This window comes from Mastigoproctus giganteus, chromosome 4 (assembly GCF_048544385.1).
Source record: "Mastigoproctus giganteus isolate SK-2022 chromosome 4, ASM4854438v1, whole genome shotgun sequence".
Lineage (NCBI taxonomy): Eukaryota > Metazoa > Arthropoda > Arachnida > Uropygi > Thelyphonidae > Mastigoproctus > Mastigoproctus giganteus.
This window is the reverse complement of record NC_143578.1, coordinates 197,614,444-197,641,442: the sequence shown is the minus strand read 5'-3', so window position 1 is coordinate 197,641,442 and position 26,999 is coordinate 197,614,444. Positions and strand designations below refer to the sequence as shown.

At 39.6% G+C, this 26,999-nt stretch overlaps 1 protein-coding gene across 1 annotated transcript in view; it reads left to right on the top strand.

Annotated features, from left to right (window-relative positions):
- Positions 1-26,999, top strand: part of LOC150087313 (E3 ubiquitin-protein ligase LRSAM1-like) — a 533,929-nt gene that overhangs the window by 489,228 nt on the left and 17,702 nt on the right. The window contains exon 18 of the mRNA XM_090372443.1: positions 6,999-7,105. Coding sequence (XP_090228569.1) covers positions 6,999-7,105 — 107 coding nt within the window. The remainder of the gene's footprint in view (positions 1-6,998; positions 7,106-26,999) is intronic.

Below are 26,999 nucleotides of genomic sequence, written 5' to 3'. Positions count from 1 at the left end.
GTTGTTGGCGCATCGGCTTCTGTGGCCATAATGCACCTCCCAAGGTTTTTGCACTACTCTGATCCAAACCCGAGGTGGGATTCGAACCCGCGACCTTTGGTTTGCCAGGCAAGCACTTTACCCACCCAGCTAGTCCACGCAACAGTGTCAAAAGCTTTCAGTAACCTCCCGCCACAAGCGATAATCGTGAACTAACTACATTCTGACATACGGCAGGTACAAGTGGATATGCGAGGTAAGCGTCACTTACAGGCTGAAGTTCAAGATGGTGCCGAAATATTTTTTGATATTGTTTTCTAATTGGTTAATGCTGATCAGTATTCAGCATTTAAGATGACAAATTTTATTTTGCTTACTGGTGGCACATAAGAACGCACGCTACTGTTCTGACATTGCTGTATAATAAGTAAAATGAAAGCCGTTATCTGCTGCCAGGCATAAGAAAATTCCGAGAAATCTCGGGATTTATCGTAAATTTCGAGGTATTATTGTATCCCGAGATATTTTGTGTAGTTCAAATAACTTTTAAAACTAAAAACGAGATATCTCGGGATAATATTGGTGACTCTATTGTCAGGGAAACGAGGAACATGCTTTGTAAAAAGGATAGGTGGAACAGGACCAGGGTATGTCTGCCAGGGGCAAAGGTTGATGACGTTGTAGAGCAGATATCATCTTTTAAGGGCACAAAAGGTGATATAGTTGTACACGTGGGCACTAACGATATCAAGAGTAGGAGACCGGCAGAATTGCTTAACAAGTACAGGTCACTGTTGAAAAAAAGCTGTGAAATAGGGTTGAATTTGAAAGTGTCTGCAATTCTGCCCAGACACGATAGGAGGGAGTATATGATGAGAGCCTTGTCAATCAATTCGGCCCTGGAAATATTGTGCAAGGCTCAAGGGGTAGAATTTTTTTTCAGCGTGGTCTGTGCTTGGTGACAGGAGAGACTGCTTCTACAGGGATGGGATACACTTAAATAGAAAGGGCGCAGATATATTTGCTGATGCTATCGAGGTAGTGTTAGGTGGGTCGGAAAATTGCTAGTTTGGAGGGATTCACAGACTAAAAGATGAACAGTAGCCACTGACAGAGGTGAAAACAATTCTTGCACTGCTTCTATTGTAACCAGCAGCAGCCTAGAGTTCAAGAGCTGCTGGGAGTCATCATGGAACAAATAAATACATGGGCTGTATTAGGGTAACTAAGAGTAAGTGCAGATGCATGTATACTTGCATGTACACCAATGCTAGAAGTGGAGAAAATAAATTTGATGAATTTGAAGTGCTGATCAAGGCATCAAAGGCAGATATAATTGGGATATCAGAGACATAGTGTCACACAGATATTATTATTATTAGCTATATGGTGCAAGGAAGCCTGAGGCTTATGCTGCACCAGCTAAAAAATTCCCAAGTTAACCTAAGAGAGAGAGAGAGAGATAGAGAGAGAGAAGGGAATCACCAAGAAAGAGAAGAATGATGATATCCAGCTCAGGACCCTGGGTGTGCCAAACCCATACTCACCAGAGTGTGTACAGAAAGGATAGACAGGGTAAGAAGGGAGGAGGGTTTATGCTGTTAGTTTAGAAACACATAAAATCTAACAAAATGCATCCAGTTGACATGGGTGGATAGTGCAATGTTGAGTCAGTTTGGTGTGACATGAACATTGGAAAAGGGAAATTGAGATTAGGAGTGTGTTACAGGCCTTATGACTCTGATGAGTACAACGAACAATTGTGAAGAGAAATAGAGTGGGCCAGTAAATCAGAATGTTTTGTAATGGGGGATTTTAACTTTCCAGATATTGACTGGAACTTGTGGGATTAGCATTAGCATTAGTAGAGGCATTTGATGCAAGAAAGCAAGCTTATGCAGCATCAGCCAAAAAAAAAAAAAAAAAACCCACTTCCACTTCACCCCTCTGTTCGTTCAAAATACCTGTCCAGCTGAGCCTTAAACTTATTTAGGCTATCAACCTCCACCACAAGGGATGGAAGTCTGTTCCACCAACCAACCACCCGCTGGCTAAAGGCAAATTTCCGCACGTCTATCGGGTTGGTAGTAGTAGTAGTAGTGGTGGCATGTGATGCCACTGCCAACCCTTTGTATCATCTTCAAATCCTGCCAACCTTTGTATCATCTGCAAACTTCGACACTAAGCCTGATATACCTTCATCAATATCACTGATAAATATACAAAACAACAGTGGACCTAACACCGAACCCTGTGGGACTCCACTAATAACATTAGTCCACGAAGAGCAGCACCCATTGATTACCACCCTCTGTCTTCTCCCACTTAACCACCCTTTTATCCATTGTAGCAACTTACCCTTAATACCATTCTGCTCCAATTTGTACAATAGTCTTCCATGCGCAACAGTGTCAAAAGCTTTTCTGAAATCCAAATATATGATATCAAAATTATTTTTTGCATCCAGTTCCTTTGTAACCACATCATAATATCCTATCAGATTTGTCAGACAAGACTTTCCCTTAACAAACCCATGCTGTGTCTGAATTATTGCTGCAGTCTTGTCTAGATGATCCTGCAATGCATCTTTAACCAGTAACTCCATTATTTTACCGGGAACAGAAGTTAAACTAACTGGTCTGTAATTACTCGTGTCACCCTTCGATCCCCCCCTTTGTGGATTGGGGATACATTTGCACATCTCCAGTCCATGGGAACCTCCCTTGAGTCCAAGGATGCTCTCATAATTATGGCTAAGGGTTTGCTTAGTTGCTTTGCCGCCTCTTTAATATAACTGGATAGATCCCATCCACCCCAGGTGCTTTTCTTATGTTTAACTTCAACAATTTCTCCTCCACTTTGCTTTCAGTTATTCCAAAATCATTAAGTATCCTGCTACAATTTGATAACCTTCTGCCATTTTCAAACCTTAATAATTCCTCACGTGTGAATGTAGATGCAAAATACTCATTCAGTTTGTTTGCTATCTGAGCAGGATCATCAACAGTCGAACCATCGATGTCAAGTGGACCAATCAGATTTATCCCCTTCCTTTTAGAGTTTATTTAAGTAAAGAAATCCTTGCTGTTTTTCTTAGCATCTTTTGCCAAGGATTTCTCGTAATCTGCCTTCGCCTGCCTAACCTCCTTTGTCACCTGATTACAGACTAGCTTATATCTGCCAAAGGCTTCTGAGTCGCTTGATAATGTATATGCATCCCATGCATTTTTCTTCTCTATTATGAGTCTCATTAGTTCATTAGATAACCATTTAGGCCTAAACCTTGAACAATATTTCTTAATAGGTATGAAACTTTGAGTAGCTTCCCCGATTAATTCCTTAACGCTTCCCACTTTGAATTTACTGTTGGTAACATCGCCAGTTGATCCCACCGTACAGAATTTAAAAACTGTCGGAGAGCACTGTACTCACCTTTACGGAAGCAAAAACCCTTTCCTTTATCCCTGATGGTAATTAAATCTTTAAGTAAATCCCACATCAGTGCACTGTGATCACTGCCACCTAGTGGTTCCTTTATCTGCAAATTCTTAATACTAGACTTTTGTGGATTTATTGGAGGATTGTTTTCTACAGCAACATGTTCGAGAGGCAATTAGAGTGGATAATATTTTTGACCTCATTAGTAGCAGTGATGATGCGTGCATTAGGAATTTTCAGATAAAGGAACCACTAGGTGACAGTGATCACAGTCTACTGATGTGGGATTTACTTAAAGATGTAACTCTGTGCCATCAAGGGTAAAGGGAAGAGTTTTTGTTTTCATAAAGGTGACTACATTGGTCTCAGGCAGTTTTTGAATTCTATTCAGTTGGAGCATCTGATGATGTTAAAAACAGTCAATTCTAAATTGGAGGCCCTATGGGGAATTAATCTTGGAAGCTACTAGGCTTTTCATACCAAATAAGAAATACTGTTGAAGATTTAGGCCTAAATGGATGTCAGATGAATAGAACTAATGAGGCCGCGGCAGAGAAGAAAAATGCGTGAGATTCATATAAATTAGCAGGTGACACAGAAGACTATGGCAGATATAAGCTAGTCTCTAATCAAGTCACAAAGGAGGTTAGGCAAAGGCTGATTATGAGAAATCCTTGGCAAAGAATGCAAAAAAAAAAAAATAAATAAATAAAGACTTCTTTATTTATGTAAACTCTAGAAGGAAACGAATGAATCAGATTGGTCCACTTGATGTTGATGGTTCAACTGTTGATGATCCTGCTCAGATAGCTGACAAACTGAATAAGTATTTTTCATCTACCTTTACACATGAGTAAATCTGTAAGGAAGGGGAGGACAGAGGTTTACTGAACTTTAACATGGAGCTAAATGATTTTGTAATAACAGAGAGCAAATTGGAGGAGAAATTGTTGAAGTTAAATATAAAAAAGGCACCTGGGTCAGATGCAATCTATCCAGTTATACCGAAGGATGCACCAAGGGAAGTAAGCAAACCTTAGCCATAATTAGATTCAGGGGAAGTCCCCACAAACTGGAGATGTGCTAATGTATCCCCTATTCACAAATGGGGTTCATAGGGTGACACTAGTAATTATAGACCTGATAGTGTAACTTCTGTTCCGGGGAAAATAATGGCGTCACTGGTTAAAGAGGTGATACTGGCCAAGACAGCAGCAATATTTCAAACACAGCATGGGTTTGTTAAGGGGAAGTCTTGTCTGATCAATTTGATTGTATACCATGATGTGGTCACAAAGGAACTGGATGTTAAAAATAATTTTGATATCCTATACTTGGATTTCAGGAAAGATTCTGATACTGTTGCACATGGAAGACTGCTGTACAAATTGGAGCGGTATGGCATTAAGGGGCAGTTACTGCAGTGGATAAAGGAAGGTTGAGTGGGAGATTGCAGAGAGTGGTAATAAATTGAAGAGAAAAGTACCAACTGTGTGGTACTACACTCAGAGAGATAGAGAAAAAAAATACCTGGGGAGTAATTGTGCAGTCGGATATGAAGTTCTCTGAACAGTCAGACAGGCTGCTAGAGCAGGTCGTGGAGTTTTGTCAGTGATATATAGAAATTTTGTTAGCAGACCAAAGAGGTGATTATACCATTGTATAAGGCAATGGTCAGGCCACACCTTAAGTACTGTGTACAGTTCTGGAAGCCTCACTTTAGGAGTGATGTAGAGTTGCTAGAATGAGTACAGAGAAGGGCAACAAGATTGGTAAGAGGAATAAAGGGGTTCTTTTACCAGGAGAGGCTTAAATTCTGTCAGTTGCAGCATCTGGAAACTAGGTACCTGCGAAGTGAGCTGATTGAGTTGTATAATTCCTTGAATGGTTTGAGCAGGCTCAGTGCTGATGGTATACTTCCACTTGCTGAGATTAAGAACCTGAGGGGGCATAGATTCAAATTGAGGAAAGACAGTTCTAGAATAGATGTGCTGAAGTTTGCCTTTAGCCAGCAGGTAGGTCTGTTCTAGCAGGTGATTGCTAGAACAGACTTCCATCTGTTGTTGTGGAAGCTGATAGTTTAAATAAATTTAAGGCTTGAACTAGAAAAAGTTCAAGCCTTTGGCATTCCTGAACTCCTGGTTGACTATATTTTATGATGTCAGGATCTGCTTAGCATTCTTCTGAGTGATCTCCGGTTTGTTTTCATCCATTTTTACCCTTTGATCCCCCTTCTTCTGCCCAGTTGAATGTGACCTGGTTGTAGCAGCTGGATGGGTGAAATGAATGAATTTTTTTTTTTGCTGTCGTTCTATATGCTTGCTTTCTTGCTGTTTTTTTTTTGTTTTGGTTTTTTTTTTTTAGGAGCATTAGCAACTAAGGCCATATTGCTCCGGGAATATGCGGTGGTCATTCCATAACCTTTCCGCATCCTCCGTATTTGGTGGTGATGGGCTCGAACCCCGGTCTAATCAAGGAGCGTGTGCTACGCACTGCTGCTCCTTCCCACCTGGCTACGGAGGCGCCTCTGCTTTCTTGCATCATATGCCTCTGCTAATGCTAATATGCAATAATGTGAAAATAGTTAATTTTTGTTAATTAATAATTAACTGGTAACAAGATAATTATTTATTTACTTTTCACTTCTGTTAATCACCAAAAAATAAATTAACTTGTAGCCAACAAAACCTGCAGTTAATTAAAGAAATAAAAGCTGAATGCGCCTGAAAATAATAAACTATGCACATTAACCAACGTTTTTTTTTTTTTATTGATTTTAACTAAAAGCTGATTATTGATGTTCTTAAAACATGTTCTTAGATATGTAAAAGGTATATTTTTAATTCAAGATATCATTATTATTTGTTGATGTTGTTGTTGAAAATAAATACAAAATGTACTGCAAAAATAATGAAACCAAATATTCTTTTCCATTATGTCAATACAACCCCATACTCACCAGATGTGAGCCCGGGCTTGGCACACCCAGGGTCCTGAGTGATTCCCTTCTGTCTCTCTCTCTCTCTCTCTCTCTCTCTCTCTCTCTCTCTCTCTCTCTCTCTCTCTCTCTCTCTCTCTCTCTCTCGGGGTAACTCAGAATTTTTTTTTGGCTGGTGCAGCATAAGCCTCAGGCTTCCTTGCACCATATGGCTAATAATAATAATAACATTGATTAATAAAAAATCAATGAAACCTAATCAACCCGTTCTACCATGTAAATATCTTTTGAGTTATGTGGCCTTCATGTTGAGATCGCGTGTACCTTGCTTTTAAGGATATAGCTTTCAAACTAACTGACCATTTGAATAGTACATTGGCAAATATTGGTGACATTTCACATGACTTCTGAATAGTCTGGTAAATTATCTCACTGCCACTGCTCTGTCAGCCGTGAGAAGAGAACCCAAGTAATGGTATGTGGAAGGTGCTCCTGAGGTCACACTTGGTCAAATAGTTGGGTACACTTCTGCTATAAGTACAGAATCCATAAGCATAACATGCTTCTTACCCAGATACACATGTACCCTCACACAGAAGCATGGTGTGATATGTTTACTTATACTTAGTGTTGTTATTTATAGGTTGGTGTCATTAGTGATGAAGCATGTATCTCCATCCTTGAAAAAACAAAGGATTATTATGCTGCACAGAATGAAAAAGGGTCATTTGAACTTGACATTAAAGAAAGGTGAGGATTATTTGACAATCAAATGTATTGCTATATTTATCCAAACATAAGATCCCACTTACTTTTCAAATTTTATTACTAAAATTTAACATGTTATTGATTCCCTCTCCTTCTTGGTTAATGTAGCCTATGCTGAGGTCAGCAGAAGCAGTTTAGGACATTGAGGAAGATATGAAAGATCAAGGGGATAAATAGTTGCTATTTTCATCATTAACCAAAGTGCAGAAAGACCATGTGATACCAATAAAACCAAAGGTCTTGTCTACTAATCATAAAATTTAGACAGTGCATCCAGTAGACATGGGTGGACAGTGCAATATTGTGTCAGTTTGGTGTGACATAAGCACTAGAAAAGCAAAAATGAGAGTAGGAATTACACTAGGCCTAATTTCTGATGAGTATAACAAAGAGCGGTACAGAGAAATAGAGTGGTCAAGAAAATCAGAATATCTTATAAGGGAAGATTTTAACTTTCCAGATGTTGACTAGAACTAGTGGGTTTGGTCACTCACAGACTAGCAAGACTTTTGTGGATATATTGCATGACTGTTTTCTATAGCAGCAGCATATTAGAGAGGCAACAAGTGAGAGTAATGTTATTGATCTGATTATCAGCAGTGATTATTCATGCATTAAGAATCATTAGCATTAGTAGAGACATATGATGCAAGAAAGCAAGCTTATATGTCATTGCCCAAGGGGATGGGGAACCCTCCCATTTCATCGACCTATTCAATCCGAATGTTTGCCTAGTTCTACCTTGAATTTACAATCCAAAGGTCGCGGGTTTCAATCCCTCCTCGGGCTTGGATCAGAGTAAAATGCAAAACTTTGGGAGGTGCATTATGGCGACAGAAGCCGGTGCAGCAACAACTAACAAAAAAAAAAAAAAAAAAAAACCTTTGAATTTATTTAAGCTGTCAACTTCAGCAAAGACAGGTGGAAGTTTGTTCCAGCAATTAACCACCCACTGGCTAAAGACAAGTTTCTGCACATCTGTTCTACAACTGTCTTTCCTCAGTTTGAATCTATATACTCTCAGGTGATTAATCTGGGCAAGAGGAAGAATCCCATCAGCATTGAGCTTGCTCAAACCACTCAAGACCTTATACACCTCAATCAGATTCCCTCGCACGTGCCTAGTCTCCAGACAATGCAATTTGCTGAGCTTAAACCTTTCTTTGTAAGAGCAATCCTTTGTTCCATTCACCAATCTCGTTGCATTTCTCTTTACTCATTCGAGCAGCTCTATATCCTTCCTAAAATGGGGGCCTCCAGACCTGTATGCAGCACTCAAAATGTGGCCAGACCATTGCCTTATACAAGGGGATAATCACCTCCTTATTTTTACTAGCAAAATTCCTGTATATCATTGACAAGATCCCATGAGTTACTCTTGCAGCCTATCTGCACTAAGAAAACTTCATATCTAACTGCACAATTACCTCCAGGTCTTTTATTCTCCACTTCCTTGAGTGTAGTACTGCATAATTGGTATGTTACTTTGTGGTTATTGCTACCTATATGCAGTACTTTCCATTTGGTAAAGTTAAACTTCAGCTGCCATCTCTCCGCCAATCTGTTCCACTTTTCTAGATCCCGTTTCAGTAGCATACTGTTCTTACTGTCATTAACAACCCTAACAAATTTTGTATCATCTGCAAACTTGGACATTAAGCCTGATATACCTTTATCAATATCATTGATAAATACAGAAAATAGCAATGGGCCCAAAACGGACCCCTGGGTGACACCACTAATAACATTAGTCCACGAAGAGCAGTGTCAATTGATTACCACTATCTGTCTTCTCACACTCGACCATCCCTTTCTCCATAGCAGAAACTTGCCCTTAATGCCATACTGCTCCAAATTGTACAGCAGTCTTTCATGTACAATGATATCAAAAGCTTTCCAGAAATCTAAGTATATGATATTAAAATTATTTTTTGCATCCAGTTCTTTTACGACCACATTACAGTATCCAATGAGATTGGTCAGAAAAAATTTTCCCTTAACAAACCCATGCTGTGTCTGAATTATTAATGCAGCCTCGTCTAGGTGATCCTGCAGTGCATCTTTAACCAGTTACTCCATTATTTTCCCCAGAACAGAAGTTAAACTAACTGGTCTGTAATTACTTGTGTCACCCTTAGATTCCACCCCCCCCCCTTTGTGAATTGGGGATACATTTGCACATCTCCAGTCCTTGGAGACTTCCCCTGAGTCCAAGGATGCTTTTATAATTATGGATAATTTTTTGCTTACTTCCTTTGCCGCTTCCTTTAATATAAGTGGATAGATCCCATTCACCACAGGTGTCTTATGTTTGCCTACAACAATTTCTCTTGCACTTTGCTCTCAGTTCTTACAGAATCCTTTAGCTCTCTGTTACACTTTGATAAACTTCTGGCATTCACCTCCCCTAATAGCTCCTCATGCATAAATGGAGATAAAAAATACTCATGCAATTTGTAATAAGCTACAGTTTGATCATCAAAAGTCAAATCATCGATATCAAGTGGACCAGTGTGATTCATTTCCTTCTTTCTAGAGTTTATATAAGTAAAGGAGGCTGCTGTTCCTCTTCGCATCCTTTGCCAAAGATTTCCTGTAATCTGCCTTTGCTTGCCTGACATCCTTTGTGACTTGATTACAGACAAGCTTATATCTACCATAGCCTTCTGTGTCTTCTGATAATTTATATGAATTCCATGCATTTTTCATCTCTACCACAGATCTCATTAGTTCAACTGACATGCATTTAAGCATAAACCTTGAACAATATTTCTTAGTTGGTATGAAAAGCCTAGTAGCTTCCAAGATTAATTCCTTGAATGACAAAATTTTCTGTTGATAACAGTATCAGTTGGTCCCACTGCATAGTATTTAAAAACTGTCTGAGACAACTATAGTCACCTTTACGAAGCAAAATCCCTTACCTTTACTCCTGATGGTAGTTACATCTTTGAGTAAATCCCACATCAGAACATTACGATCACTTCCACTAGCGGTTTCTTTATCTATAGATTCTTAATGCATGAATAATCACTGCCGATAACCAGATAAAGAGCATTACTCCCTCTGGTTTCTCTCGAACATGCTGCTGTTGAAAACAATCATCAAATGAATCCAAAAAAGGCTTGCTAAAATTAATGCCCCATTATGAGACAATCTGATTTTTAATGGGGTTCATTGTACAGTTGTTTGTTGTACTCAACAGAGTCATTAGGCCTATAACACAATCCTACTCTCAATTTTGCATTTCCATTGCTTATCTCACACCAAACTGACTCAACATTGCACTGTCCACCCGTGTCTACTGGATGCACTTCTTTAGATTTTAAATGTATCTGAACTAACAGCATAAACCCCTCCTACATTTCTGTCTTGTCTATCCTTTTTGTATGCATTGTACTCCTGAAATTCCAATTCTGCATTCTTTGGGATATCAGAGATGTGGTGTGTGACACCACATCTCTGACATCCCAAGAATATCTGCTTTTGATGTCTTGACCAGCAGTTTAAATTCATCAAATTTATTTTCTATACTCTTAGCATCGGTGTACATGCACCTGTTCTTATTCTTAGTTACCCTAACACAGCCCATGTATTTACTTGTTCCATGATGACTCCTAGCAGTCCTTGAAATCTATAGCACATTGCTTTCCAAGCTGCTGCTCATTTCAATAGAAGCAGTCCAAGAATTACCTTTTTCTCTGCCTACATCTATTGTTAATATGTTAGTCTGCGAATCCCCCCAAGCTAGCAGTTTCCTGATAGCATTAGCAAATATACTTGCACCCTTTGTATTTATGTGTATTCTATCTCTGTAGAAGCAAACTTTCCTGTTAACAAGCACAGACCATGCTGTGAAAAATTCTACCCCACAAGCCTTGCAAAATCTCTCCAGGGCCGAATTGGTTGATAAGGCTCTCATTATATTCTCCCTCCTATCGTATCTGCAAAATTATAAATATTTAACTCGAACTCGCAACTTTTTTTCAACACTGACCTGTACTTGTTAATTAGGTTCATTAGATCTCCTGCTCTTAATGTGATTATTGCCAATGTGTACAACAGTATCACCTTTTGTGCCCTTAAAAGATGATATCTGCCCTAAAAATATTCCGCATATCCTTTTTTTTTCACAGTATATTTACCATCTCTCTGATAATTGAGTCACTGACAATAACTAGCTCCTGTGCAACCAGTGCATTCTTCCTTGAAGATTTCTGTTGCATTTCCTGATGCAAAAGAGTGAGCTCTGGTGTTGAGTTGAGTTGAATCTGCAGAGAAAAGAACCAGTTGGTGGCAGTGATCACAGTGTATTGATTTGGGATTTACTTAAAGGTGTAACTACCATCATGAGCAAAGGGAGGGATTTTTTTTTTTTTCGTGAAGGTGACTACAGTGATATCATACAATTTTTAAATTCTATACACTAGGACCAACTGATGATGCATCAGTTGGGAAGCATTCAATGAAATAATCATAAAAGGTACTAGGCTTTTCACACCAACTAAGAAATACCATTCAATGATTAGACCTAAATGGATGTCAGATGAAGTTTGTGGCAGAGAAGAAAAATGCATGGGATGCATATAAATTGTGGGTGACACAGAAGCCTGTGGTAGATATAAACTAGTCTGTAATCAGTTCACAAAGGAAGTTAGGCAACCGAAGACAGATTACAAGAAATCTTTGGTGAAGGATGCAAAGAAAAAACAGCAAACTTCTTTACTTATGTAAATACTAGAAGGAAGGGGGATTCAGATTGGCCCACTTGATATCGATGGTTTGACTGTTGATGATCCTGCTCAGGTTGCTGACAAACTGAATGAGTATTCTGCATCTACATTCACACATGGGGAATTTTTTTAAGGAAGAGGATGCTGGACATTTATCAAACTCTAACAGGAAGCTGAATGATTTTGTAATAACTGATAGGAAAGTGGATGAGGCATTGTTGAAGTTAAACATAAGAAAGGCACCTGGGGGCAGATTGGATCTATCCAATTATATTAAGGAAGGCAGCAAAGGAAATAAGGAAACCTTAGCTGTAATTATAAGAGCATCCTTGGATTCAGGAGAAGTCCCCTCAGACTGGAGATATGCAAATGTTTCTCCAATTCACAAAGGGGGATGAAAAGGTGACATGAGTAATTTCAGACCTGTTAGTTTAACTTCTGTTCCAGGGAAAGTCATGGAGTCACTGGTAAAAGAAGTATTGCAGCATCATCTATGCAAGGCTGCATTTTTTATACTTCACACACAACATGGGTTTGTTATAGTGGAAATTTTGTTTAACCAATTTGATTGGATACTATGATGTGGTCACAAAGGAACTAGATACAAAAAATAATTTCGATATTTACTTGGATTCCAGGAAGGTTTTTTTTTTCTGTGTAGCAGTGAGCATGGTACCTATGGCAGCCATCGACTGTCATAGCCTATATGAGATAATGTCTAGTGCATAGTGCATATTGGTCTTGCTGTTTTTACATTGTGCTGGGTGGTTAGTTGAGTCACTGTGTTTTGAGAAAAGACGCACAACACTTACCACGGGTGTCAACTACACATGGCTGTCTCATCTGTGACCTTTGTTTTGTGGTGTTGTGAGTCTAATTGGCTCAACAACAGTTGAACAACTGTTGCTGAGCCAATTGCAGGAATGACAACTAATAGTCCAAGCACAAACCACAAGAAACAACAGACAATTGAGAATACCTCTAGCACACTTTATGGTTGGGATGACACACTTTGGTAAATAATGTTCTTTGGACAACTAGCAGACCCAAATACAGCTGTCAGGTTGGAAATCTGTGTACCATGATTTGTTGCTCCATAATACAGCTTTCCAATGCACTAGTGATCATTTAAAATGGTTTGTATGCTGCAGCTTACAAACAACACATCACAGAATGCAAAAATCAAATACATAAAATTCAATGCTATACAGCTCTCTTTGTATCATCCTTGTACCAATATCAGTTCCATGGTTGTCTCTGCCAGAGATCTTTCCATTCCCTACTACACCCAGCCTGTTTCCCTGGGGCAGAAGATGGGCAATGTGGGGTCCCACTCGGGGCCCTTTGAATAATTGGCCAGAGGAATAACACAAAATTGTTGTATAATTAGCTAAGTTCAACACTAATGCCCATGCTATCTCTGGCATTAACAGAGTTTGTACTGCAATGCACTATACAAATGCAGAGTTGAAGGGGGGCCCAGTGCTGCGTGACAAACAGTATACACTATCAGTTCCATGGCAATCCTGAATTGTTTGACAGTATTTGATAATGTGACGATCTCTTTAGCACTCATCTGAGTGATCACTGGTTTGTTTCCATCCATTACTGCCCTTTGACCCCCCCCTTCTGCAGTCCAATTGAATGTGACCTGGCTGTAGCTGCACATGATATTTCCACTTTGTTAGGAAAGCATCCATGGATTTCCTTATCTTCCAAAGGGATTTGCAGTGGTAGAGACTAATCACTAATATGGCATCCTATGATGATTCCCTGTTGGAAGTTGCTGATCTCAGTGCCTCAGGCCATCTATGGTATATAATTGATCTGCTTGCTTGCTTCTAGCATGAATGCAGTTGCATTTATACCTATTCCTGATATGTGAATAGTGGGTATGATTAATTTTTCCCCCATCGCAGCTGGCATGGACAGATACTTTTGCCACCATAGTGGAATGAAAAAGATATTGCTGATTAACATTAATGTCATTGGCAAAAGTACTTTTAAAACTTTTGGTAGCACCTTCCACAAATTCCACTTTCAAATAACTTGATAAATTTTAATACTATGCATCAATTGTTATGTAATTAGCTAAGTTGATGTTAGTTTATGTACATGAGTAAACTTTATATAAAATTTGAAGATTTATTCAGATTTACAGCTCAGCACAAAAGTAAGTGCTTGCTTTCAGCAATGAATTCAAAACTTTTAATTTTCAACCATTATGTACAAATTTTCAGAATGCTGAGAATGTCAGAATGTTGAATTTTTTTTTCGACATTCCAAAAATTCTCTCACATATATGTGGCAGTGAGCATGTTAAAATGCAGCAGGATCTCATGAAATTTGTACACATTGATTAAGCATATGAGATAAAATGCTGTTGAAGTTCCTATCACAGACATGCAGTGACGATTTTGAAGTGGGGAAACAATAATTATTAACCCAGTTGCTAAAAAATGGTGATGCTCAGACCTTAGATTTTTTTTTTCTTTCTTTTTACTTCTTGAAAATGTTTTTGTTTTGATTTCAGTACTTATTAAATGTCAATTTTTTATTATGAAAATTTTGAAAATGTAAAATTGTTTTTTGCATTTATTTTCTGTGAAACAAAGCTTTAATTAACTATGCTTTAAAAAAATGTAAACATCAAATACAAACATGAAACTATTATTCACTTCCATTTCCAAGTTTATAAAATCATTTGTCCTTTCAAATAGTCATCACAAAAATTGTTGAGAATATATGAAGATTTATTTATTTTGATTGATTTATTTATTTGTGGTTGATGCACAAAAAGTTCTCTTCCTTATATCATTTACCTTACCAATGCTAAAATAATTCTAATTCACTAAACTATGAGAATGTTATTGTTATTTTTTTTTTTAGGAGCATTAACAACTAAGGCCATATTGCTCCGGGGATAATGTGGTGGTCATTCCCTGACCTTTCCGCATCCTCCGTATTTGATGGTTATGGGCTCGAACCCCGGTCTAATCAAGAAGCGTGTGCTACGCACTGCTGCTCCTGCCCACCCGGCTACGGAGGCACCTACTATGAGAATGATAGTTTTACATTCTTATAGAAGCTTTATTGCCCTAACTACTCATGAAAAACAAGATACAAAATTTAAAAATTTTTTATAGAAGCAGCACTTCTGCTATTTCTGTGAATGGACAGCCACTGTCTCTTACAATTGCTCAACAAAATGTACTTAAAAGAACATTTTAAGACATTTTTTGGATTGTTATGCTGACAACAGGAGGATTTCCACTGACCTTGCTTTCCCAAAACCAAGCCAGATCTGTATATTTAACCGTAGACCTAGTATACATTTAACCATACATGTAACTGTAGACCTATTGCACTTGCAAGCCATTTAGCAAAATGCTGGAGAAATTAATTAACGCCAGAACTTAATGAATTTTTCAGTTCTTGGAAACCCATAAATTACTAAATCCACATTATGGTTTCTGAAATAATTTTCTCTCTAAACCTAATTGTAATAAGTTGAAACAAATATTTGTTCATAATGTGTTTCTTAGGAATGAGAACTTACACAAAACATTCTGTATGATCTACATGAATTTGGTTTGCAAGATCATCTCCCAAAATTTATTTAAACCTTGCAGAGTTGTAGAACTCTTTAAGTATGCATTAGTACAGTGCCGTCGTGACACATTTTTGCACCCTAGGCAAATCAAGCATTTGGTGCCCGTTTTAAATTAAAATTAAATAATCCACACGACGGCGAAGCATCCCTACCCAAATGGCACCCTAGGCATTTGCCTGGATGCCTACCATACCACGGCATTGCATTAGTAATATGCTTCTCTCAGACATTTCTAAGAAGAGGAAATGCTTCAAGGCCCACTCTTTAATTGTACTCTTTTTTGCAGTCAACTGTACTGTTGAGACCTGATCATATCCTATTATAGACAACAAATTAAACTTTCTGTAACACATACAATGTACCTTTTCACATTTTGCCACATAGAAAGGATTATGGTGTGCTGTCATCTACTCTCTAAGTAGATGAGTGGTGAGAGTAGTATGGCAACTCTACCAACTGTTCTACCCACCAGGGCCAGGAGTGATGGATTAATCCAATCCATCATAATGGCATCAGAATTGCATTAGGAGTTTATTGTATCCCTCACTCATTCTTCGATGAGATATTCTACTATTTAACTGCATTGAGATAAGATATCTTAATGAAATAAAAAAAAAAAAATTAAATAGTCCTGCTGGTATTCAACTGCAGAAACTATTCACCAGTGGCGTATACACTGAGTGGGCAGAAATCATGGGATACCAAATAGTAACAAGTAAGAAGCCCACCTTTCACATGGATAAGGGCAGTCGCAAAGCATTGAGTCCACTACTTTACGAAAGTGTTCCACAAGTATTTCCATCCATCCATGCTTGCTGCACTGCTGTTCATAATTATGTCGCATTCCTGGGTGGAGGATCTAAAGCTTGAACGGACATTTCCACAGCATCCCAAAGATGTTCCATGGCGGGTTCATGTCTGCTAACGGGGAGGCAATTCCATGGTGATAAAATCTGCAGAAGTCGCCACGGCTCTGTGGGCAGTCACACTGACCTGCTGGAAGAGTCCATTGCCCTCTGTGGGTGCACGATGACCATGGAGGGATGCAGATGGCTGGGCTGCAAGGATAGACACGTAACCTGGACCATTCAGAGATGTATCTAGATGTACAAGAGGTCCCGTGTGCCAGTTGAACGTGCTCCAAACCATTACCGACTGTCTACCTGCCTGAACAGTTCCTTGTTGACATGACAGCTGCATAGCTTCTGCCAGATACGCACCCTCTCATCCACTTGATAAAACTGAAAATTGGACTCATCGGATCAGGGGACCCGTCTCCAATCATCCAAGGTCCAATGCCAATGATCTTTCTCCTAGTTGAGGCGTAGAGTCCTGTGTCATGGTGTTAGCAATGGGACTCTGGTGGGTCAGCGTCTCCCATAACCTATTGCGGCTAATGGTCACCTGATGGTCTTGGTGGAGACATTTCTGGCACCTGTCTCACTGAAGTTGGTAGTGATTTGTGCCACTGTCGCTTTCCAGTTGGCTGAATCAATGCGAGACAGATGTCGATGGCCGTGTTCATCCACAGGCGCCTCCGTAGGAGGAGCAGCAGTGCATAGCACACGCTTCTTGATTAGACCGGGGTTCGAACCCGCATCCACCAAATACGGAGGATGCGGAAAGGTCAGGAAATGATCACTGCATATCCCCGGAGCAATATGGCCTTAGTTGCTAATGCTCCTAAAAAAAAACCAAATAACAACAACATTCATCCACCTCCTTTCTCTGCCCACAGCATTGTCCACGATGAGATGTTATTCTGGAAGTAGCGTATTCCCAATACACTCTTGATACTGTCAAACATGGATAGTGCAATTTCTGTACCACATCCACGATAGAGTGACCCATGCGTCGGGTACTCACTATCATCCCCTCTCAAAGTCAGTTAGCTCACAATATTTATCTATACTGACATCGAATTACCGTCTACATGAATGCAGTTATACAGTGAACCTATATGTCTGCCAGGCGGTGAGTTCATCCATTAGTGGGATGGATGACAGTGTCACATTGCCGGCGTCCCATGAATTATGTCCTTTCAGTGTACACTTAGTCAGTGTACTTACTTAGTCACTATATTACTACATACTTCCAGACTTATCCTTGGCAGATCCACCATGGAAAACATTTCTGAATGCTTTTCATCAGATAAAGCATTGTTTTCAGTTGTTCAAGCAGCCTTTGTTATATATCTAATCCACTTTGGGAAACATTATTCAGTATCCAAGATAACATCTTACAATTTCTCACATTATTATTATTAGCTATATGGTGCAAATATCACACTAGGTCTGCAATTGGACTGGCTGCACCAGCCAAAAAAAAAATTCCAGAGTTACCCTGAGATAGAGAGAGTCAAAAGTAGAAAGGAATCACCAAGAAAGAGAAGAATGATCATATCCATTTTAAAAAAATTAAATAGTGCAAAACTAATTGAATAATACTTATGTATATATATTCCGGACTTCATTTTCGGATTAATTCAGGCATAGTTGAACCAATGGATACAGCTGAAGTACTGCGGTGCAGAAGACAAGGGAAGCACTGCACTGTGCTTCCCAAGAATAACCACCATGACTAGTACAATGAGAGAGATGGTTGAGTCCCTGGCATCCTTTAAATGGGACAGGAGTGCTAAGAATCCCTGGGTGGCAAAAATTTTCATTAGGAAAAATAGGAACATGGAACATTAGAACCTTATATAAAGCTGGGAAACTGCAAATGTGGCTAGGTCTGCAATTGGACTGGCAGATCAGCTGAGGATCTTTTTCATCTCACCCAAGACAGAGAGAAGTACAGTGTGGTGATTGCTAACCTCCAATAGGAGACGGCATTAAAAGAAGAAGATCCAAATCAATTGCTTTCATTTTCTTGGAAGATTTAATAGTACTGTTGTCACTTATTCTCTTAGGCGGCACAATGATAGTATAGTGTATAGTGTGTTTAGGGTCTAACGGCACCAGGGGTTTCCCCCATCTCCGCGTAATATACATTGTGGTGTGATACAGAACACTGTAGAGGCCAGAGGTTTAAAAGTGTGTAGATATTGTGGTGTGTAATATTTTGTATCGTTGTTCATCTGGTCTTTTAGCCGTTGGGTCTCAAATGAGACCCACCGTTGCTCACACTATACCTCGTGGAGGCAGACCAGGTACACCAGTATTTTAGAAATTTACTATTTACGCTGGCAGGTCCTGCCACCTAATTTCCTGAGATTTCAGTGGCTAGGACCTTAAAAAAAAAAAAAAAAAAGTGGAGGGGGGAGAAATGCTAGAAATTGGGTCAGGCCGAAAGAGAGATAAGTTATACAGGTTACAGTTCTTTTTTTTTTTTTTTTTATTTTAGTGTGGGGCTTGTGTAGTTTTGACAAGGGTCAAACGCTAGTCGCAAGATAGCTGGAGAGGGAAGGGAGACTGAAGACTGGGGAGGGGGTGAAAGACAGAAATATGGGGTCAATAGTGAAGATAACCCGAAAAGTTGGCGGGGCAGGCCCATGCCTCACCAACTGAAGATAGGGGATAGCGGGGGGGTACAGAGTAACCATCCCCTGCCAAGGGAAGGGAAAGAAAGTGAACCGAGTGAGGGTACCCGGTTCAGATCGCCTAATGATGTTTCGGCAGCAAACTGCATAATATCTTTGTCAAGTCTTCGTATGCCATTCCTGGGACATATTGTCCCGTCCGTGTGAGTGGTCAAGTCCAGATAATGACTCCAGTTTAAGCCAGTGGTCAGATCCAGGTTAAGTTAATGATTAGTTTTTCAGATTGTCGCTGTTAGGTTTTTGTTTGGTTGACACATCTGAGGATCTTTATTATGGATGACGAGTGGTTAGTTTGTGGGAAAATTCCTGCTAAGGTTGTGGGTATGTTCTTCTAGTAAAAAGATCCTGCACAAACTGCATTAAGGCTTTATAACTGTCCTCGCTAAGGATCTTTATTATGGATGACGAGTGGTTAGTTTGTGGGAAAATTCCTGCTAAGGTTGTGGGTATGTTCTTCTAGTAAAAAGATCCTGCACAAACTGCATTAAGGCTTTATAATTGTCCTCGCTCTCCAGGAGATATTGTTCTTGGTTTATTGGCGAGAAACGTATTCTAGTTATTAAGAGGCAGTGGAGGTCTTCGTATAGTTGGCAGTGGTGCATGAGGTGCTCCTACGTCTCTGGCTGTCCACAGTGGCAGACAGGGGTGTCACTCAAACCAAAACTGGAGAGTTTTTCTCTTATTGTGCCGTGTCCCATGAGTAGGTAAGAATCAGCAGTCCCGGTGAAAACCAGTTTGGGCTTTTGGGAAACACTAGTTGATTATCCGGTATGAATCTTCGGGTGACTTCCCCTTTTGTCGAAGTCATCCAGCGGGTTTGCTAGGCCTGCTGTAGGTGGATGAGAAGGTGTTTTTTCTCGAGTTTACGATCGTTCGCCGGATGAGTGTGTAGTCTAGGCAGGTGATTGTTTTGCCTTTGGATAGTTGATGATAATGGTCAAAATGAAACTTTCTGTAAAGAACTTCATAGGTTAAGTTACAGGAGATGCTGTCACACCTTATGACATGCAAATGAAGCGCACACTACACATTGATAGTTTGATGCAAAGTCATTGAAAATGGTAGGACAACGTGAATTTTAACATCACCACAATAACCTGACATGTGTAACAGATATTATACAAAACACAAACAAAAGCTCCCACTTCACTCTCAAACAAAACTGGACACTGACTCTACAATCCAAAAAGAAAGGAAGGAAGGAAAGGATGTAGAGATGAAGAGCTAGAGTGTAATTGTCCAAAGAAATAGCCGATGGGACACAGTCCATGCGGAATGAACATTGTGGAGGTTTCTCCGAAGTGCTTCCACCTAGTTCACCTGTCTCAAACACATGTTGTCGAATATTTCTTCGGAATTTTTAAAGTAGAAAATGAAATGTTAACTCTAGTTATTTACCTAGCTTCTACTTACGCCACAGGTTATTTTCCAACATAGTTTTCACGGGGGCAGATATAAAAACTTATACTTATTGTTCCTTCATTCGACTTCACTCTTAAAAATTATACAGAGAGTATCTTTACAATTTTACCAAAAAATTTAACGTAAACCAGAGTTACGTAACTCGGGTTTATGTAAGTCGGGAATAACTGTACCATACATGTCCTTTCCACTATTTTTACTTTATTACTGAATGCATCATGAATAATCAAAAGTTTAGACCTTATCTGTGAAAAGATCTAAAGTAAACCAAAATGCTTGGGTTTGGTTTTGATCTCATTTTCTGATCTTAGTGATGACCATTTCCATGTAGAATCTGTCAAGCCCCACTTACTTTTTTTGACAGAATCCCGGTTATTGGTTGCCACAACCACTGCTCATATCAGTTGTCTGTTGTTGTTGGTTTTTAGGAGCATTAGCAACTAAGGCCATATTGCTCCGGGATATGCAGTGGTCATTCCCTGACCTTTCCGCATCCTCCGTATTTGGTAGTGACAGGCTCGAACCCCGGTCTAATCAAGAAGTATGTGCTACGCACTGCTGCTCCTTCCCACCTGGCTACGGAGGCGCCCCTCAGTTGTCTGTCCTGATTATTCTTTGTAAGAATCATTTTACTACAAAGGTGGTATTTGTGCATATGTTCATGCTGAGATTTCCTGTCAGAGACTTAATTTGGAATCTTCTCCTTTTGATCTTCAGTGGCTTAAAATCTCTCTGTCCATTCTGTCAAATTCATCTGCACCCTCTATTGTTCTTCTAACTCCACTAATCACTTAGAACTCTTTGACTTCCTTTCTCTGTAACTCGACTTTCTCCAGTCCAACTTTCCTAATAGTGAAGTAATTTTCCTTCGTGATTTTAAAGTTTGCAACTCCAGCTGCCTTCAGTTTTCTAGTCATATGGACCCAGCTGGTGAGTTATTGGGGGCCTTTGCAGTAAATAATGCCATCACATAGATTGCTCACCTGCCAAAAGATCAAAAACAATAATTGAGGTTGCGGTGAGTGGTCTTCTAGGCACCTCAGATCACAGCATTCTGATGGTTTCTTCTCCAGTGGAGCCTTTCTCAACATCATGTTGTGTGGCATTTATGAAATTGGATGATCTGCAAGATTTCTATTTTTTTTTTTTTTTTTTTACCTTAGTTGGATTAATTTTTTAAATCTGCTGTCAATATTTGCCCAAATTATATCTGTGAAAATATTCTTGTAGGGATGAAATCCTTTATTCAACAGTCCACATTAAAATATTGTCCTCTATCCAAACCTTGATATTTCAAATTAACATGCTAAGACTATTTACATCCAAATCTCCAGGTTAATTTTTTGCCTACAGTAAAGCTTGCAACAATTTTAAGGCAATTCTTAATCCAAGCTAGATTCTGAACAGGCTTACATGTTATCTGCTCTTAGACTTTCTTCTTGTTGAGCATTCTGATCTCTTGCCAAAACTATTGGCTACAACTTTTGCCCATCTATATTTCCACTTCCGTTAAAAGTGCTAGTCATGCCAGCACTTATAACAGAAGCACTAGTATTGAAGTGCTAGTCAAGACATCAAAGGCAGATATTGTTAGGATAGCATTAGCATTAGTAGAGGCATTTGATGCAAGAAAGCAAGCTTATGCAGCATCAGCCAAAAAAAAAAAAAAAAAAAACCCACTTCCACTTCACCCCTCTGTTCGTTCAAAATACCTGTCCAGCTGAGCCTTAAACCTATTTAAGCTATCAACCTCCACGACAAGTGATGGAAGTCTGTTCCACCAACCAACCACCCGCTGGCTAAAGGCAAATTTCCGCACGTCTATCCTACATCTGTCTTTCCTCAATTTGAATTTATGCCTTCTCAGGTGATTATTCTGAGCTAGAGGAAGAATCCCATCAGCATTGAGCATGCTCAAACCATTCAAGGCTTTATACACCTCTATCAGATCACCTCGCTGGTGCCTAGTCTCCAGACACTGTAATTTGCAAAACTTATCATCAGAGACATGGTGTCACACAGACATAAGCAGTGCAGAATTGGAATTTGGGGAGTACAATGTGTACAGAAAGGACAGACAGGGTAGGAAGGGAGGAGAGGTTATGCTGTTAGTTAAGAAACACAAAATCTAAGGAAGTGCATCTAGTTGACACGGGTGGACAGTGCAATGTTGAGTCTGTTTGTAAAATGAGAGTAGATGTGTATTATAGGCCTAATGAATCTGATGAGTATAATGAACAATTGTGCAGAGAAATAGAGTGGGCCAGTAAATCACAATGGCTTATAATGGAGGATTTTAACTTTCCAGATATTGACTTGTGGAATGGTCACTCGCACACTAGCAGGAATTTTGTGGAATTATTGGATGACTGTTTTCTACAACATGTTCGAGAGGCAACCAGAGGGAGTAATACTCTTGATCTGATTATCAGCAGTGATTATTCATGCATTAAGAATTTGCAGATAAAGGAATAATCCACTGGGTGACAGTGATCGCAAATACTGAAGTGGGAATTACTTAAAGATGTAACTACCATCAAGGCTAAAGGGAAGGGCTTTTGGTTTCGTAAAGGTGACTACAGGGGTCTCAGACAGTTTTTAAATTTGGTACAGTGGGATTAATTGATGATAGTACCCACGTTGAATTCTAAATGCTGATGGAGACTTAATTTTGGAGGCTACTAGGCTTTTCATTCCAACTAAGAAATACTGTTCAAGGTTTAGGCCTAAATGGATGTCACATGAACTAATGGGGCTCGTGGCAGAGAAGAAAAATGAATGGGATGCATATAAAGTATCAGGTGACACAGAAGCCTATCCAGATATAAACTAGTCTGTAATCAAGTCACAAAGAAGGTTAGGCAGGCAAATGCAAATTAGGAGAAATCCTGGCAAAGAATGCAAAGAAAAACAACAGAGTTCTTTACTTATGTAAACTCCAGGAGGAAAGGGATGAATCAGATTGGACCACTTAACATAGATGGGTTGACTATTGATGATCATGCTCAGGTAGCTGATAAACTGAATGAGTATTTTGCATCAACATTCACACATGAAGAGTTAATCAATGAGGGGAGTGCCAGATGTTTATCTAATTCTAACAGGAAGCTAAGTGATTTTGTAATAACTGAGAGCAAAGTGGAGGAGAAATTGTTGAAATTAAACATTAAAAAGGCACCTGGGGTGGACAGGATCTATCCAGTTATATTAAAGGAAGCAGCAAAGGAAGTAAGCAAACCCTTAGCCATAATTATGAGAGCTTCCTTGGACTCAGGGGAAGGCCCCATGGACTGGAGGTGTGCAAATGTATCATCAATTCACAAAGGGGGTTCAAAAGGTGACACAGGTAAACTATAGACCTGTGTCACCTGTGTTCCGGTGACACAGGTGACATAGTTTAACTGGCTAAAGAAGCATTGCAGGATCATCTAGTTAAGACTGCAGTAATAGTTAAGACACAGCATGGATTTGTTAATCTCACCAATTTGATTGGTGAGATGATGTGGTCACAGAGGAACTGAATTCAAAAAATAATTTTGATATCATATACTTAGATTTCAGGAAAGCTTTTGATACTGTTGCACATAGAAGAGGGGGCCTCCGTAGCCAGGTGGAAGGAGCAGTAATGCGTAGCACACGCTTTTTGATTAGACCGAGGATCGAGCCCATCACCACCAAATACGGAGGATGCGGAAAGGTCAGGGAATGACCACCGCATATCCCGGAGCAATATGGCCTTAGTTGCTAATGCTCCTAAAAACCAAAAAACCTAAAAACAACAAGCACGTGGAAGACTGCTGTTCAAATTGGAGAGGTATGGCATTATGAGTAAGTTGCTACAATGGATAAAGGGATGGTTGAGTGAGAAACGACAGAGAGTGATAATCAATGGACACGGCTCTTCGTGGACATATGTTATTAGTGGAGTTCCCGAGGGTTCGGTGTTGGGCCTGTTGTTGTTTTGTATATTTATCAATGATATTGATGAAGGTATATCAGGTTTAATGTCCAGGTTTGCAGATGATACAAAGGTTGGCAAGGTGCAGTATGCTATTCCAACCAGATCTAGATAACTTGGGCAAATGGGCTGAAAAGTGGCAACTGAAGTTTATTATTGACAAATGCAAAGTACTGCATATGGGTAGCAATAACCGAAAAGAAATGTACCAACTGTGTGGTACTACACTCAGGGAAGTGGAAAGCGAAAAAGACATGAGAATAATTGTGCAGTTATTATGAAGTTCGCTGAGCAGTGAAGAGGGCTGCCAGGGCAGGTCATGGAGTGTCTTGTTATACAAGGCAATGGTCAGGCCAGACCTAGAGCACTGTGTACAGGTCTGGATGCCTCATTTTAGGAAGAATGTAGAGTTAGTAGAACGAGTACAAAGAAGGGCAAGATTGGTGAAGGGAACAAAGGGGTGCTCTTACCAAGAAAGGCTTAAGTTCTGCAAACTCTGCAGTGCCTGGAGAGTAGGCACCTGCGAGGTGATCTGAATTGAGGTGTATAAAGCCTTGAATGGGTTTAGCAAGCTGAATGCTGATGGGGTTCTTCCTCTTGTTCAGATTAAGAACCTGAGGGTGCACAGATTCACACCTAGAGTACTGTGTACAGGTCTGGAGGGCTCATTTTAGGAAGGAGGTAGAGTTGCTAGAACGAATACAAAGAAGGGCAACAAGATTGGTGAGGGGAACAAAGGAGTGCTCTTACCAAGAAAGTTCTGCAAATTGCAGTGCCTGGAGAGTAGATACCTGCGAGCTTATTCCCGTTCTGTATCACCTTCTCACACTTTCTTAATCCACTGGTGTTTTTCCTTCTACTCAAAAATTTGCTCATGTCGAATCAGTTCCTAAAAAGGGTGATAAATCCCTTCAATCCAATTAGTGTCCAATTACTCTTTCCATAATGGAAAAATCCATTAACCACCAATTCTTGAATTATCTCAAAATCTTCCATCTGATCAATGATCACCATTATAGATTCTATCGATGTTGATCCACTTTTAATATTGGCTTATGTTACCCATCTATGGACAAATTCAATGGAAAGGTTTCATGAAACCCAAGCAGTTTCTCTTGACATTTATAAGGCTTTTGATTTGTTTGGCATAAAGGTCTTGTCAACAAGCTTCCATCTTATGGATTGCTGACTGCTTTTTGCAACCGAATATCCAGTTTTCTCTCTGAACACCAGTTGCAGGTGCTGTCTGTCTGCTAACTTTTATACTAATGCTGGTGTTCCCAATGTTCAGTTCTTTCTCCTCCTCCTCTTTTCCTCTTATATATTAATGATCTTCTTCCACTGACTAGAAATCCTGTCCATAGTTTGCTGATAATAGCACATTGCATTTCACCTTCCAGTTTAACAATCCTTGCCCTGAAGAAACAGCTTCATCTTCTGGAATGTACTCCACCATTCTTCCACTTGCTGAGACTACACACATAAAAGTAAAAAAAAAGTAAAGTGCAGCCATTATCAACCCACTGCAGGATGGAAGCCTCCTCAACAATTCATGCTGAGGGAAATGGACCATAATCTGCCACGCTGGTCCAGTGCGGGTTGGCAGATCGACCGTATTCAGCAGTCAGGGGCTTGAACCCCGGTCTACTCAAAGAGCGTGTGCTACTGCACTCCCGCTCCTGCCCACTCGGCTACGGAGGCCACTACACACATAAGGGGGCATAAATTCAAGTTGAGGAAGGATGGTTGTAGGATAGATATGTGGAAGTGTGCAGAAGTTTTCCCTCAGCCAGCCAGGTGGTTGATTTTTGGAACAGGCTTCCATCTGTTGTTGTGGAAGCAGATGGGTTGAATAAATTCAAGGGAGAACTAGAGAAATTCTTGTAGGGTATGGATGGGTGAACTGTGATTTTTTAATCTTGCTTTCTTGCATCATTTCCATTACTACTACTATTACTAGTAATTTCTTGAATGCAAATTTCTCTCCAGGTAATTCTCCAGTGGGGCAAAGATAACTTAATTAATTTCAGTCCTTCTAAACTCAATCCTATCTTATATCTTGTTTATTACTCCTGTGCTTATCATCAATAACACTCAGATATCTAGACAAGTTCACATCTCTATTAGGGATTACGCTGATCTCTGGAATCTTGCTTTCCAGAAGCACATCACAAATATTCCTTCCTCTAAATCTAAAAACCTGGGTTTTCTCTTTCAGTCTTACTGTTACTTTTCTTCTAAACAACTACTCACTCTATACAAATCTCAAATCTACAGTATATTGTTCCCATGTCTGTGGTTGTGTGCCCAAAACCTCTTTCTGACTAATAGAGACCATTCAAAAGAGGTAAGTCAAGTTAATTAATGATCCATCCCTTACAAAGTCTCTCCGCTTTCTGTCTCTGCTACGTGCCTTTTCTATAGATATTTCTACAGAAACTCTTCTTCTGAATTGGCATCTATAATCCTCCCTCTCTCTTTAAAACCAGCTTGAACATATGCTGCAGACAGTCAGCATCCATTTATTATCCAACTTTAAACTCATAGAACTAACTTTTCTTCTTCCTCATTTATCCCTTCAACTTTTTTTCTGAAACAACCTTCCT